This window comes from Cyprinus carpio, chromosome A24 (assembly GCF_018340385.1).
Source record: "Cyprinus carpio isolate SPL01 chromosome A24, ASM1834038v1, whole genome shotgun sequence".
In the NCBI taxonomy this organism is placed as follows: Eukaryota; Metazoa; Chordata; class Actinopteri; order Cypriniformes; family Cyprinidae; genus Cyprinus; species Cyprinus carpio.
Genome location: NC_056595.1, coordinates 21,312,872 through 21,330,232, shown reverse-complemented (window position 1 = coordinate 21,330,232; position 17,361 = coordinate 21,312,872). Strand labels below are relative to the sequence as shown.

Below are 17,361 nucleotides of genomic sequence, written 5' to 3'. Positions count from 1 at the left end.
TTGCTCCAAAATCTTTTTTGTGGGTCAACTGCAACAATATAAGAAATTGGTAGGAAATATTCAACGTCTTTGAATCCTTATATTTCTATCATTTAGTGTTTATTTCAGGTTTATGTTGGATATATAGTCTTACATTGTATGTATGTGTGTGTATATATATATGTGTGTGTGTGTGTGTGTGGGTGTAAGTGTCTCTCTATCTATCTATCTATCTATATATATATATATATATATATATATATATATATATATATATATATATAGATATATATATATATATATATATATATATATATATATCATGATTTCATTAAATATGATTTAAATGGTATTTTTAAATAATGTACAGAAACTTTTGGCAACCTTTAACATTCAGAAGAAAGACATTTTTTAAACATTTTTACATTCTACATTAGTCAGTTTTTTTTTTTTTTTTATTGTATGGGTTTGAACAGAATTTGAATTCTGTTTAACGAGATACCCAAATAGAGCTAATGTGGTTTTGATAGGATTCATCTTGGTAATTAGCAGTAGTTCTTGACGGAGTAGCTGTCAAATATTTATTTTTCTTTAGTAGAGTTGTCCATTTATTTGTTGTTTTTTGAGCCTCTGATTCAATTTTCAAATGAACCCTAGCCTTAACCTTTAACCCCTGCCAGAGGTTAGCATTGTCACATTGAACAGACATCATCCCCATGACAAGCGTCACATGCAACCTCTGACTTTAAGCAAATCTGGTTGCACACAGTAATTTACATACAAAAGAGTTTTAAAGTAATTTTCAAGTATATTTAGAAATAGTTTCGATTTAGTAGAAGTAGTTTCCAAATAGAAGTTTTCAAATTAAGTAGTTTAGAAATAGTTTATAAAATTAATTTAGAAATGGTTTCAATATACTGTAGTAGTTTAGAAGTAGTTTAAAAATCGGGTAGTTTAGAAGAACTTTATAAAAGTAATTTAGTAACTGCTTTCATATAGTAATATAGAAATAGTTTCCAAATAAAACTGTTTAGAAGTAGCTTCCAAATAGTAGTTCAGAAATATTACCCAGTTCAAATGGTAATTTTTCAAGGTTTAGAACTAATTTACAAGACTAGTCTAGAAGTAGGTTACAAATAATCAAGTAGTTTAGAAATAGTTTTTAAATAAAGTAGTTTAGAATTACTTTACAAAGGTAGTTTAAATATAGTTTCCAAATTAAAGTAGTTAATAGTAATAGTTTATCGAAGAAATTCTTGCCATGTAGTAGTTTAGGGATGTTTCCATTATAAGATAGTTTAAACAAAAAATATTTACAAAAGTAGTTTAGAAATAATTTCCAAATAATATTATATAAATAAACTAGTTTGGAAATAGCTTCCAGATAGTAGTTTACAAATAAGGGAGTTTAGAAGTAGTTTACAAACTAGTTTACAAATATTTTACATATAGAAATTTACAAATAGTAGTTTATAGAGAAAGTAGTTTTGAAAAGTTTACAGTTTAGAGTAGTTTACAAAAGTAGTTTGTTGTTAAATGAATTTTGTGATTTCATGTAGTCAAGCGTAATTCAGAAATCAGTTTCTGGTGTGTACTCTGAGAAAAAATAAACATTTTATAAATAACTGGACTGCAGTTTGCATGAAGCAGTTTTATTATAAATTAAAGACCTGAAAAGTAAATTAATCTCAATTTCATTTTTTTTTCTCACTGAAAAGTGAAAGAGCAATCAGGTGTATATAGATCATAGCATTAAGATGACAGGGGTGACACGTCCCTCTCACAGTTAACATATCACACGTCTGTATCCTCTCAGTCAACCTCCTTTACTTTACCTCCATTGTACATCAGTTACACTCCAGCTTTTAAGATTATCCCTTTAAGAGCCGTCATTGTAATCCGTGTGTCTGTAGTGGAGAGTCACAGAGAGAGTAAAGGAGAGGAGGGACGCCGGCCATGCTGGGATACCTTTGAATGGAGCTGATTCCCTGGCCAGTCAAATGCACAGTCAGGAAGATCAAAGTGCCATGGGAGTATAATTACCTCCCACTGAGCAAATTACACACTGTGGACCCCCCAGCCCCCCACCCCTCCCAATCAGTAAAAATGGTAAATAAGGACAACAATAGCAGTGATAGCTCAGGGGTGGCACAGGGAGCCTGTCAACAGAAAGCTTTTGTGTTTAATCCCAGTGAGTTCCTCTTTCTTCCCCCCTCCACTGACCACAGAACGGAGGCCATCCTGATGATAGACGTGTCTGTTTGAGCTGCAGGAAGAGAGGGGTCGCTGTCTGTGTGTCTGTAGGTTTAGGAGATAGAGGACAGACAGGTGTTGGGCATTAAATAAGTCGTTTGTATATTCATCTTGGTAAAAAGGAGTGTATTGTAAATAACCACCTTTTGCATTAGAGTGAATGTTATTATATTCAAAATTTATTGTAATGCTATTTATTTACATACAAATTTTTTCTTCTTTTTTTTTACTCAAAATTTACTGTAATGCAATTTTTATTAAAAAATAAAAAATTACTGTAATACAAGTTTTTTTTAACATCAGTTAATTTTATTTTACTCTAAATTTGTTAACATTTTATGTTGTGCAATTTACATAAAATGTTCTATTTTTTTTACATTTTTCTCTTATTTTATTCATTATATTTGTAATCCAATTATTTACATTAATCTGTTTTTTTTATTCAAAAGTTACTGTAATGCTATTATTTACATCAAAATTTTTATTATTTTTGCACAGTGCAGTTTGCAATTTATTATCATATTTAATTTTTTTATACTAACAATTTATTGTCATTTATAATATTTTATACTCTGAATTTACTGTAGTGCAACTTGCTTGCTTCAAATTTTCTATTATTATTTTTCTCATATTACTGTAATTCAGTTTATTTTCTTTTTAAAATTATTTTACAATCACAATTTACTGTAATGCAATTTATTTATTTACATCAAGGTAATACAACACAACACTACAACGTTACAATTATGTATTATTATTTTAAAGTATAAATTTATTAAGTTATATATATATCATTTTTTTTTAATTATACTGAAATTAAGAAAAAATGGTTTACTGTGATAATATATCACTTACAAAAAAAAAAGTGTAGTACACTGATGATATTAGATGGCAATATGGCACTTTATTTTGATTTCTGATATTTAGATTTATGACACTTATTCCAGTGCAACTTCAAATAATACTTTGGTATTACCATCATCATCTTCAAAAACATATTAGCACTTGTTAACCTGGTACTTTTAATAATGATACTTTTTGTTAGGAATAGGTTGAACGTGTGTTTTAATGATTTCAGAATTATTGTTTTAGTATCTGAATTATCAAAGTACATAGAGGTCATTTGTCAAGGTCCACAAATCACCCCTGTACAAATTGCTTCTTTTTTTTTTTTTTTTTTTTTGCTAGACATTCATATTTCTCTGCTGTAGCATTGATCTGTTTCAGCACTGTGGGGTGTGATTTCACCGATCATGTTTATGCATCCATGACTGTTCGAAACAGACGTGACTACTGTGACGTTCATGTACAAACACAGAAGCCTTTGCCAGAAGAGGTCACCCGACTGGCCGTTTCAGTTATTTAATCGGCAAACCAATAGCACTGCTGTAGATACACAGGCATTATTGAACAAATAATGAAAGACCAGTTCAGCTAACAGATGGCTGCTGCTTTAAAAAATGACACTTCCAGCATAATGTTCATGATATATTGTGGACACCAAATACAGGCCACATCTTTCTTTACAGTGTTCATGCAGGAGAAATTAATAAATAAATTAGAAGATGCCTGTGGTTGCTTACTTTATTTTTTCATGTATCACTTTTATTTTATTTTTTATTATTTTATTTTAATTTACTCATTATTTTACTTACTGTTTAAGTTGTTTTTAACACTTTTTCTTTGCTATTTTATTTTATGTACTGTTTGAGCTTATGAGAATGAAATATATAAATATAAAAATAAAGAAATATAAAATTATATATAACAAGCTGTTATTTACATATTTTATTTCATTTCATTATATTTTTGATTTTTGATTTTACGTTTGACTGATGCTTTTATCCAAATCCAAATATTTTACAAGTAATGTTTAAAGTCCTTTTGAGAGGCTCTAAGTGTCAAGAGGTTTTCAGTAATATTTCTAGGGTGGTTAAAGTAGATGGAGTTGTATTGAGGAGAGAGAATATCCGTGGAGGGATCAGATCTAGGCGAGGAGAGGATTAGGACTTGATTGTCGGGTGAACACCATGATACCCAGTTGACCCCGGGTCAGCACCTGATGTTTAGCAAGTAGTGTATTCTTCACGTGGATTAGTCCCCTTCAGGGTCAGGGCTGGCCAGTTAACACATCAGAGCCCTCCTACTCTCTCACTCCCAACAGGAAGTGGTAAAGAGCACAGGAATCTTCCCTAATCCCCTAATTAAGCCAAAACAGGCCACCCAAACCCCCCTTTGCACCCCGCCGCCCACCCCTGAACACTCTGTGCACTTCCAGTCCTGGCCAGGGAGTGTTTGTCCTGGCTGGACTTTAGGGGATAAGTGCTCAGTGAGTGTTTTTTTAAAAGAACAGCGGGAGATTGATGGTGAGGCCTTGAGCAGGGGACGGGACGGAGGCTGGAAGCTTTTGAAGAGCTGGGGATCACAGGCTCTAATCCTCGTGCTCACAGAGGTCTGAGAGAGTTCGCCGGCACAACAGGCGAAAGAATACACACTGAGTCCGTGCACAAATTGGATTTAGCCTCTGCTCTCCCCCCACACAGCACTGATATGAGCCCTTCACAGGCCTTCATGAGCACAGACTCGGAGCCGGTGCCCAATCCAACCTTCTTCACCAATGGAAAAGTGGTTCTGGGCTGGAATTTATTTTCCTTAAACTTACTTGTCTTGGACCAGAAATCGCTGATGTCAGAGATCAGAGGTTGGGATAATATTGTCACAAAGCAAAAAAAGTTTTATATGTACTTTATTTTTCCCACCTATCTGAAATAAAAAAAAAAACAATTGTATAGAAATATCATATGGTTGAATTGATTGCTCTGAATTTTATAAAATAATATTGTCAGTATATTATATATATGTATTATAAAAAATATTATATTTTATATTATGAAAATTATTTATGTAAATTAATTATTTTGTATGTTATTAACTTGACAGTTCTATCAAAAGTAGCTTGCTATGGCATAAAGAGGCTGAATGTAATAACTTTTTATTTTAAATACGTTTTCAAAAAAAATATATATATGTTTTCAAATTATATATATTTTTATATTTATGTTTTCAAAACTAGGAGTGAAAAGATTTGTGGGGAGCTTACATGGAAAAAAACTACACACACACACACACACACACACACACACACACACACACACACACACACACACACACACACATATATATATATATCTGTGTGTGTCTTTGTGTGTGTGTGTGTGTGTGTGTGTGTGTGTGTGTATGAAAATATTATTCTGTATGTTTATTAATTTGATGGTTCTATAAAAGGTATCTTGTTATGTCAAAAAAAAAGATGCTGAATGAAATTACTTTAAAATGTGTTTTCAAAACTAGGAGTGACAAAAGGATGAAAGTATTTTTTTTGGTTATTTAGAAACATAATGTTTTTCTTGCTTTATGCGGTTGCTCTTTTTTTTGGTATAATTTCTAGTTTGTCATGGTGGATGAATCGTTTGCTAAACCAATAAATGCAAAGTTCTGTTCACACCAAGAATGACACAATAAACTGAAGCAAATCACTGAAGAAATCTCATTAACAAACGTGACATACTAAAAGTAAAACAAAACATCTGTTTGAGAGCAAATGTTCAGAGTGATGAGTTCTATAGGGATGTGTTGTTTTGTTTTAACACTGTGAAAATCTACACTGTGTAAATAGGCCTTAACTGAATGCAAATGAGTGTGTGTGTGTGACTCAGGTGTGAATGAACATGAAGCTTCACAGTGCTGTATGGAGAAACTTCTGCGTTACTTTATGACAGTGTCTTGACATCTGTTCCTCCTTTATACTGATCTTTAAAATGTTTCTTAATTAAATGCCCCAGCTGATCGTTTATTCAGACTATTGTGAATGTTTTCTGATTTGAAATCTTCTCATAACTGATTGTTTTTGTCTTGAACAGGGGATTTTGTTAAAAAGAAGTGGGAAGTCACTTAATAAGGAGTGGAAGAAGAAATACGTCACATTGTGTGACAACGGTCTGCTCACGTACCACCCCAGTTTACATGTGAGTATGTCACCTGCTCTGCTGTTAGAGATCAGAAGTCTGATTCATTTTGCTGAATCAGTTCAGTCAACCAGTTCAAATAATTGATTCACTGATTTGTGTTTGCTGTAAATTCATGCATTCCAGTTCGCCATCACACGTTTACTTATTAACCAACCGTTTCTCTCAGAAAATGCTTGTAAATTTCACAAATAATTACAAAGAATAGGCAAGTAACACACTGAATGAAACGTGAATTAAAAAAAAAAACTAAATTTATATTTTCTTGTAAAATGTAATCCAGTAATCTTTGCTATATTTACAACTTCAAAAATTGTTTATAATAATAATCAAAAATATTTAGGTTTGTCATTTTCAAAATATTAAAAATATGTTTTAAGTTCACAAAAAAAAAATTATAGAATTTTAAATACTAGAACTTAAATACTTATATGTTAGAATAGACTTAAATGCTATATATGAAATACTTAATTACCAGAGTCAGTAACTAAATAATACTGGAACCAAATTATTTTTATGACCTTTGTTGGTTCAGGTAGACTGTAAAAAAAAATATTTTTTCAATTATTTGAAAAACTTTTGCAAGAAAATACTGTTTCAGTTTTTCTAAATGTAACCATTACTTGCCATTTTAACCAAATTCTTAATATACTTAATTAAGAATTATTACAGTTAATTAATAATAATTTATGGATTCCAGATCATTTTAAGAATGCTATTTTTGTTCTTCAGAATGTTCCTAAAATTGACATCCTACTCTTTTGCTTTTCATTTTATATACTGCACAGATTGTTGATATATGAAGGTTTTGGGGTTTTTTTTTCTTTGTTTTAATGATTTTTTTATATCTCTCTATTTGTTATGAGTTAGGCTTATTGTTTGTTTTGGATTTTGTAAAAACCATGAAAATATTTTAAAAAAAAAGGACATCCTAAGGTTCTGTCTTGGTTAACCAAGTTTACTTCATGTAAACAGAATGTTGCTTTTTTTGCTTAAAGTTCTTTTAACATCTGATTTAATTTAGCGTCAAGTTATCTACAAACACTTTGATTCATTTGAACACTTTTGCATATAAAGGAAAGTGTTCACAAATCAGTCGTCACATTCCAGTTAAAAACACCATGAAAGTGATTATGACGTTGACATGACAGGACGTTTGGGCGGGACATATAGATGGGATTGTCTAGCATGTTTTAATGAAATTTAATTTGAATGACTCCCATTTGAAACAGCTTAGATTCAGTATAAGAGACTCTTTGCTATTTCTTTAGTATTTTCTAGATTTCCAGTAATACAGACGAGAGCCAGACAGGTCAGCTGCTCTCCGGTTGCTACGCGTTTCTTACGACAGTCGCCGCGGGAACTCCACAGTCTGTTCCGCGTGGAACATTCATCTCTGTCAGAACCCCCGCGCGCTCTTAATACCTCCGAAAATCCCCTGCCTCTGGTTTTCTGGCTTTCTCACACGGCCCTTTTCCATCGTTCCCCTCATTTGCATATCCCACTTACGCCTATCTTTGTTCTCGTGTTTCTCCGGCACTTTTAACATAGGTTAGTAATTAATAAGGGCCTTCTAATTAAGATCCACTCGAGAAGCGGCGTACCTTGACCGTGTGAGACGCTTTACACGAGACACGTTTAGCGGCCTCCGCGGACTATGACCGAAATTAATATCTTGGCCAAACTCACGTCTCTCATGTGTTTATTAGCGATATAATGCGCATCTCATGCCAGCGATGTGTGTAATAGGCACACGATGCCACGGGCGTCGTAATCGTTCGAGACGTTTGGGTTTGGACACCTGTGGACCACTCGTTTAGCTCAACGAGAAAGACGACAAGAGAGAGAGAGAGATGCACGGAAAGACGGTTTAATTTTGCGCCACAGCCAGCCAAGCTATCCCACAATCCCCTTCTGTTAATTCTGTCTGCTACATCAATTAAATTGTTTGTAGAAACTAATTGAATATGGCTTAATCACACATCTTAATAGCTTTCTGCGCCTCAAACTGGCTGTTAATTCCAGCAATAAAATGGAATGAGAGCGCTCACTGGGTAATTAGTACTGAGGCTTTTGAAGAAATTAGTGCTTTATGGGTCGCAATAAAAGTGAAGAGGAGTTGGCGGGAGACTTTCGAGGCCGAAATCTCTGCTCGCCTCTTTTGTGCTGAGCAGGGTGATTTGCACCTCGGCTTAGCCCATTTGCGCTTTGCAAACTCCCATGAAAATGGAATAGCCCGATTTAAATGGGAAAGAGTCATTAATGCTAATTTTGCTAATCTGCGGCAGCGTGGAAACAGGTGAAATAGATTGCGTGGGCCTGGTGTTATTTTGATTGTCCAAAGCCACTGTGTTTGTTTTACAAGACCTCTAAAAAGTTTCTTAGATAGGTTATAGATGTGCTGCATCTGTGCGTTGTTTGTTCACATAAACTTTAATCAAATTTGGTGGCATGTTTAATTTGATGCAAATGAAAATGAGGCAGGGAATGATAAAAGTGCAGACGGTTATACACTGAAAAAGTTGATTTAGAAACTATTTTCACTCAGAAATTGCTAGTAAATTTCACAAATGATTACAAAAAAAAGTTGGCATATTAAGTAACACATTGAAAATTAACAATTAAATTAACTTTTGAAGTAGAAAGTATTTTAGAAAATAGTAAAATAGAATTTTCTTGTAAAACGTAATCCAATAATTTTTGAAAAATATCTAAATAAAGTCTACTGTTGAGTGCAATTCATTTTCAAAATATTAAAAGTATGTCTAAAGTTCTCAAAAATTTAATACTAGAAATATTAAAATATACTTAAAATCTAGAACTTAAATACTTGCATTTTAGAATAGACTTAAATACTAGAAAATACTTACTGGAACAATACTTGAACCAAGTGATTTTTATGACATTTGTTGGTTCAGGTAGGCTGTAAAACCTAATATTTTTCAATTATTAGAGTACTTTTACAAGAAAAATGCTATTTCATTTTTTCTCATTTTAATGCTTAATTCAACGTTACTTGCCATTTCTTGAATTTTTTTCAGAGTAATGTGCATTCGTCCAATATTTTTTTTTACTCAAATAGTCTTGTTCCTACTCATTAAGAAAACTATCATTAAGTTGAATTGAATTGGAACCTAAAATGTTTCATTTTGGAACATATTGAATGGATTTAGTCTTTTACAGCCTCATTCTCATTCACAGTGTGTCAAACGTGTTTACATTTGACATTTTTCCCAGCCTATATCTAAAACTACACAATGTCATGCTTCATTTTTCAGGACTACATGCAGAACATCCACGGTAAAGAAATTGATTTGCTGCGGACGACAGTAAAGATACCCGGGAAGAGGCCGCCCAGAGCAGTGGCAACGGTCGCCCCTACAGCCAGCCCCAAAACCAACGGACTGACCAAAGACCGCAGCACTTTACAACTCGGCATTGGGGCTACAAGTGAGTTTGAACTCTGCCAGTGAGATTATGCTTTAAAATTGATGAATACTTTACAACAATTTACAATAAGATTCATTAGTTAACATTAGTTAGCTACTTTTGTTAACATGAACCAAGTATGAACAATACTTCAACAGCATTTATTAATCTTAGTTAATGTTAATTCCAACATTTACTAATGCATTATTAAAATCAAAAGTTTTTGATTGTTAACATTAGTTATTGCACTGTGAATTAGCATGAACTAACAATGAACAACTGGTTTTTCATTAACTAACATTAACAAAGATTAATAAATACTGTAATGTATTGTTCATTGTTTGTTAAAGTTAGTTAATACATTAACTAATGGAACCTTATTGTAAATTTATTCATTGTTTGAAGATATTCGATAGGTGAAGCAAGTTATTATGTTACGTTTTTCATGGAAAATTGAAAACAAAATTTTTAAAAAAATAATAAAAAAAAAAAAAAGTTCACACACACACAAACAATGAACATGCAAAAAAAAAAACACAAAAAAAAAACTTAATAATATAAAAATAATTAAATATATATAAATACTAGAAAATGCTTAAATACCCAAAAACTTTATACTTGATTTGGTAGCTAAATAATACTACAGCCAAATAATTTTTACGACAATTTTTTATTTTTTTGTTATATTTACATTCATTCTTCATAAAAATTCTCATGGAAAATTGCAAAGACAATTTTTTTTTTATGTGCAATAAATTGTTCACAATAACCGAACGAGTATTTAAAAAAGTAAATTCTATTGCATTTAAAATGCAAACAAAATGTGTTACAGTATTTTTAGGCCACAAACTAACATTATAATTGTTTATAATTATAATTATTTGCTACAAGTCAGGTTGTTTATATTTAAACTAAACTTTCAAATTCATGTTAAATTGATTTCTCCTCAAAAAGTAAATTTTGGAGAAAAGACCTAGTGTAAAATTATGTAAAAATCAGGAACTATTTGACCAAACTATGATTGATATCCATTCAGAAAACGTATGATAGGTTGTTTGTACTGCTGGTTTTCATTTTTGGCTAAACATGCTTTATTTTTGCCCTGTAAGAGCCAGATTTACTCGGTTTTCATATGTGAGGGAGTTTGGGAAGGTATAATTGGATTTAGGGTGCTGAGATCAAGTGTAATTAATAAAAAACAGGAGCAACTTTCTCCAGGGGCTCTGCAAGCTGGCACAACCGCTGCGGAAACATAACCGGCCAGGACCTCAGTATTACTTAGCTTGAGCTAATTGCTTTTGCTCCATTAAAGACAGGTCAGCAAGGGCTTCTGGGAATTGCAGTTATCTGGCTCGTGTCCAGTCTTGTGTTGGATAGGGAAGAGGGTTTATTAGTCACAGAGACATAGGGAGCATTTGTCAGTGTTGCTGGGCCGCATGAATTGGGTTGCTCGGAGAACCACAAAAGTTGATATTGCTTTCAGGTTGGCAACTAATTAACCTTCAGTCGACTGCAGAGGAGAGGGTGAACATAAGGTTGAAAGGAGGAGAATTTTGGGGCATTTGGACCTGAAATAGTTGCAACATCTGGACCTGTTTTATTCAAGCTACAGAAAATAGAGATTTGTGGGTAAAGAGCTCAAACGTGGCCTCAGGCAGCAGATACACACGGATAAGAGCATTAGTTAAGACTGGTTACATTTGTATTGAGGTTAAAAGCCTAGTTACACACATGGATGTAATGTATCACAGAAAACCAACATTAAAATGAAATTTTATATTTTACTTTTTTTTTATGATGCACAGTATTCTAAATAATTGTCTTCATAATCTTTCTGTGTATAAATCGAATAATTAATTACAATAATAATTATTATTTCATAATTAATAATTAATTATTACCTAATGATTAATTACTAATAATTACTTGGCCTCAAAAATTACTTTACAGGTACATCTCAATAAATTAGAATGCCGTGGAAAAGTTCATTTATTTAAGTAATTCAACTCAAATTGTGAAACTCATGTGTTAAATAAATTCAATGCACACAGACTTCTAGAATACTTCATAAGACCAATAAAAAAAAAAAAAAAAAAAATTTTTAGTGAATTGTTGGCCTTCTTGAAAGTATGTTCATTTACTGTACATGTGCTCAATACTTGGTAGGGGTTCCTTTTGTTTTAATTACTGCCTCAGTTCGGCGTGGCATGGAGGTGGTCAGTTTGTGGCACTTACTGAGGTGGTATGGAAGCACAGGTTTCTTTGACAGTGGCCTTCAGCTCATCTGCATTTTTTGGGCTCTTGTTTCTTATTTTCCTCTTGACAATACCTCATAGATTCTCTCTGGGGTTCAGGTCTGGTGAGTTTGCTGGCCAGTCAAGCACACCAACACCATGGTCATTTAACCAACTTTTGGTGCTTTTGGCAGTGTGTGCAGGTGCCAAATCCTGCTGAAAAAATGAAATCAGCATCTTCAAAAAGCTGGTCAGCAGAAGGAAGCATGAAGTGCTCCAAAATTTCTTGGTAAACGGGTGCAGTGACTTTGGTTTTCAAAAAACACAATGGACCAACACCAGCAGATAACATTTCACCCCAAATCATCACAGACTGTGGAAAACTTAACACTGGACTCTAAGCAACTTGGGCTATGAGCTTCTCCACCCTTCCTCCATACTCTAGGACCTTGGTTTCCAAATGAAATACAAAACTTGCTCTCATCTGAAAAGAGGACTTTGGACCACTGGGCAACAGTCCAGTTCTTCTTCTCCTTAGCCCTGGTAAGACGCCTCAGGAGCAGCTTAACAAGAGGAATATGACAACTGTAGCCAAATTCCTTGACACGTCTGTGTGTGGTGGCTCTTGATGCCTTGACCCCAGCCTCAGTCCATTCCTTATGAAGTTCACTCAAATTCTTGAATCGATTTTGCTTGACAATCCTCATAAGGCTGCGGTTCTCTCGGGTTGGTTTTGCATCTTTTTCCTTCCACTCAACTTTCTGTTAACATGCTTGGATACAGCACTCTGTGAACAGCCAGTTTCGTTGGCAATGAATGTTTGTGGCTTACCCTCCTTGTGAAGGGTGTCAATGATTGTCTTCTGGACAACTGTCAGATCAGCAGTCTTACCCATGATTGTGTAGCCTAGTGAACCAAACTGAGAGACCATTCTGAAGCTCAGGAAACCTTTGCAGGTGTTTTGAGTTGATTAGATGATTGGCATGTCACCATATTCTAAGTTGTTGAGATAGTGAATTGATGGGGTTTTGTTAAATGTGAGCCAAAATCATCACTATTAAACGAACCAAAGACTTAAACTACTTCAGTCTGTGTGCACTGAATTTATTTAATACACGAGTTTCACAATTTGAGTTGAATTACTGAAATGAACTTTTCCACGACATTCTAATTTATTGAGATGCACCTGTAATTTTCCGCTGTCCCCAATCACTATATTTTTTCCTTTTGGTGTCAACATTTCAGTCTTTTTATCCATTTTACTCAAAAATGATGTACAATTTAGTTGATAAATACAATTTTAGTTAATAACAAAAATGTGAAAAATGAAAATATCTTGCAAACTAAAAAAAAATCAAATTCTGAAAAATTTTAAATAATTGAAACATGTCAAACATGATAGATTTATCAACAAAAAATGTGTAATGAATTATGCTTTAGAGGCTATTATTTAGAATTTTAGAGAATGTTTAGGTATTATGTTTAGATATTCAATTACACTAAGTATGTTTTTACAGTAACTATTCACAACGCAGTTACACATTCTCACTAATACATAGCTTAGTTCAGTTTCACCTGCATTTGATTGCAAATGTAAGTTTTAATATTACTTTGATGTTGTCAGTGAGATTAACACTGTCAACTTTTCACGATCAGTCAATTCCTGACATATAAATTTGAGTGCGGTTTCTGTTTTGTTTTGTTTGGAAATAACCAGTTTTGACCTTTTGAACAATTTTTATTGGAATATATATACAGAAACCATTGATCTTGTGTTTTTACATATTTTATACAACATTAGCAGTTCTGAGATGGCGTTTTATTGGTGTTATTTGTCAGATACGCCATTTGACCTTTGGTTTACCACAAATTGACGCCGTAACGCTTGGGTCCCGCTTTGACACGACCGCATTTCCAGTTCCTCTTTTCAACTCTGTGCTGTATTAGAGGAAAATTGTGTTAATTTCCACTCGAGAGGGAAAAGGTTACGATTCGCAGTGGGCCTCCGCCGAGTGGAGGACGTACACTTGATTATGCAATCTGATTTTGATTTCATTAGGCATGCAATTGATGCGAGGGAAACAAAGGGGTAATTTTTTCATTCATGGCGGTCTAGCTGAGCCCTGTCTTTTTCTGTAGTCTGTAATTCATACACTTCCCCCTGATCTAAAGACCATTAGGAACTCTGGGGGGTGTGTGGGATTGAGGTGATGGGGGGTGGGGGGGTGAGGATGAGAAAAAGAAAGAGTGAGGGAGTGAAGGAGCGCAAATGAATGAACGCATGTGTCCGCAAGTAAAAGAGTCTGTCTCGATGAGGCCCGGTCTAATCTTTCTGCTAAGTATTCACCGGAACCGTTTTTAAATATGATCATTCTGCAAGCGTGCGTTCAGTTGTGTCACCGCTGACAGATATATAATATCTAAGCGCTAATGGGCCTGCCTTTCAGCTTTAATCAATGACATCTGCTCTAGAGGTGCGTGTATAAGAGTGTAAGACAGAGATTCACGCCGAGGTGCTCGTGTTCATTTACATGTAGTACACAGAATGCAGATGTGTTTTCTTTTATGAAGGTGTGCAGCCTGTCCTTGTGAACTAAGATGTACATTGTGCAGTGGTAGACTGATATATATGCAATAATTAGTCATCTTGAGATGATCGCAATGGATGATTAATGTGAAATTCAATGTGAAAATTTAGCTAAACAGAATAATTTTTCCCGCCATATGTCAGTTTTTCAATTTAAAGGCAGCTTTGTCAATGGATAGGGGATGTTGTCTGTTTTCAAAATTTTAGATTTTTTCTAGAATTTTTAGTTGTGATAATCAAATATATATATATATATTTTTTTAACTTGATAAACTAATAAATCAGCTGATACTTGGTTATTTTAGAGATGATCGTATTGGCAGATAACTGTGCAGTTGGCTAAACAAAAGAGATTTTTCCTTCCTATTTTTTTTTTTTGTCATTGGATAATGCATCTTGTCTGTTTTCAAATAAATTTTCAGAATTTTATCTAAAATTTTTAGTTGTGATAATCTAATAAATGAGTTGATATTTGGTTGTTTTTGAGGTGATCGTGTTGGTTGATATGTATGAATTTGACTGAACATAAGCATTGCGTCTTTGCATAATTTTTTATTTTTTTTTTTCAAAGAATTTTAAAGAGAGGCTGATAAACCATCTAATATTTTATTTTAAGATTATCTTTTGGTTGATAAATGTCCAATTGCCAATTTAAAGTGTTCATTCTGCCATGCTTCATTTTTTTAATCATATACGTTCTAAATTTTTTATATAATTCACGTTATCAGTTTTAAAAATATTTTTTTAAGCAATTATTTATTTTTTATTTTTTTCAGAAATTTTACTGTAATTTTTTTGTGCAGTTGAGGTAAACAAGGAGAACACAAACATCAATAATATCTTACAGATCAACCTCTAACCAACGTATCTTACTTTCATAAAACACTGTTTAAACGTACAAAGTGAAGCAGATCTGAAGTGCTTTGAAAAACTCCTGACCACAACACTAAAGTAGTGTGAGAATATTCATCTTTTTTATGACACATGTATCTGTATTATAGTGGCCCGCCTTCTATCTAGCCATCCACATCAGCATCAACCGAATTTTTTGACTCCTAACCTGAAGTAAATCCCACATCCCTCTAAATGAACAATGTTGATGCGTTTTGTGTGTGTATAAATGTCCTCATCCAGCACTTTTATGATTGAGTCTCCTTTAATGACACTTTACCACATACAGTACGTTAGTCGCGTGACAGCCTCTTTCAATAATAGCACCATCATTTTGGATGCTCTTTTATATGTGAGAAGGAAATAAGATGTTTTGTACTTTCTAAAACACATTCAGATGCTTATTATCCAATACACCACTTGAAATCGAATGGACGCCACTTCTGCATACGATGAGCTTTAAAACCAAAAAGTTGTGACTAGAGATGGTTGTCATGACGTTTCCATCAGACCTGCCACATTTCAAGTGTTGAGATCATTGCAGTTTACGCAAACGGACACAATGTAATCCGTACGTCTTTCGAAGTGGTAGAAATCCACTCGGAGGCGGTTCATCCAGGCAGCTGTCAGTTTGTAAGGGCATCGTGGTGCCGTTTCGCCTTGACCTGAACAGCAGATGATCTAACGCCCCCCCTCCACCCTGACCCCTCCCCCGCCCTCTCCTCAACATTAGCATGGATGCTTCATTATCTCCGCACTTGTATATAATGGCAGCAGCAGCTCAGAGGGTCAGGGCTCGCTCCACGGCTCATCAGCCATCTGACAGCGCTCGGCGAGAGAAACGAGGAGAGATGAGGAGAAATCATCGCCACCCCCTGCTAATCCATCGCCTCTACTTAACACCACAACCTCAGGCCTCCCTTCACTAGGACCCTAATACTTAGCCTAATAGTGTGTACAGATAGCAAGAAAAGTGCAAAGGAGATTTGGGTGTGTTTTTTTTTCTACGCATGATCTGATAATGATTTGACTGTTTGTACGTGCATGCACATCAGAGCCGTCTAAGCACATAATTATCAAGTTTAGTTTAAAGATGTAGAGTGCCATTTCTGTGACACTAGTGGCGCTGAACAGAACTGCAAAAAACTAGATTTTTATATTATTATTTTTATATTATTAGTACTATCTGTATTAAGTTATCTATATTATGTCTTTATAATATGTTTATATTTATAATATATTTATAATATCTATATTAGATGATAGATACTTAAATTGATAATTTTTATGTAATTTGTATTTATAATATATAAACATAAATTACATCAATATTATCATTTATGTACTTTCATATTATAAATACATAATATTGTAATATAATGAAAATATAAAATACAATATATTAGAAATACATGAATTACATTTTTAGATAGATAGATATTCTTTATACATTTATTATATTAAACTATATATAATCATATTTTTTTACTAATGTTAATATACTGTAGTTTAATTATATGATAAATACATAAATTACAAAAATGATCATATTTATATAATTTAATTTTATAAATATGTAATTTAAAAATATATAATTTATAATATCTAATGCATCATATTATAAATATATCAGTAACATTTTTGATTTCTGATAGATGTGTGTTGTGTGCAGCATTCATTGCCATGATGCTTAGGTTTCGTGTATGGTTGCCAGGTTGTTGCTACAGTATGTGGTTTTATAGGTTGTTCTTGGTGGTTGCAAGTCTATAATTTACCATTGTGCTAATTAGGGCTGGGTGATATATATCAAAGGCAATTCATCTGCGATAATGAACGCGATATTGCATAGCTTGTCAGTGAACTGGGGCTCTGTCTAATAAATGCCGCTCCATTTAAAAGCAGGTCATGGCGATTTAGCAGTAATCAGGGAACCGGCTTTACTGACGAAATGTGCGTGACAATT

At 33.5% G+C, this 17,361-nt stretch overlaps 1 protein-coding gene across 4 annotated transcripts in view; it reads left to right on the top strand.

Moving 5' to 3' along the window:
- LOC109088406 (arf-GAP with GTPase, ANK repeat and PH domain-containing protein 3-like) overlaps positions 1 to 17,361 on the top strand; it is a 148,828-nt gene that overhangs the window by 90,976 nt on the left and 40,491 nt on the right. For all 4 annotated transcript variants that reach the window (XM_042714644.1, XM_042714646.1, XM_042714645.1 and 1 more), the window contains exons 10-11: positions 6,153 to 6,257; positions 9,536 to 9,707. In XM_042714644.1, coding sequence (XP_042570578.1) covers positions 6,153 to 6,257; positions 9,536 to 9,707 — 277 coding nt within the window. The remainder of the gene's footprint in view (positions 1 to 6,152; positions 6,258 to 9,535; positions 9,708 to 17,361) is intronic.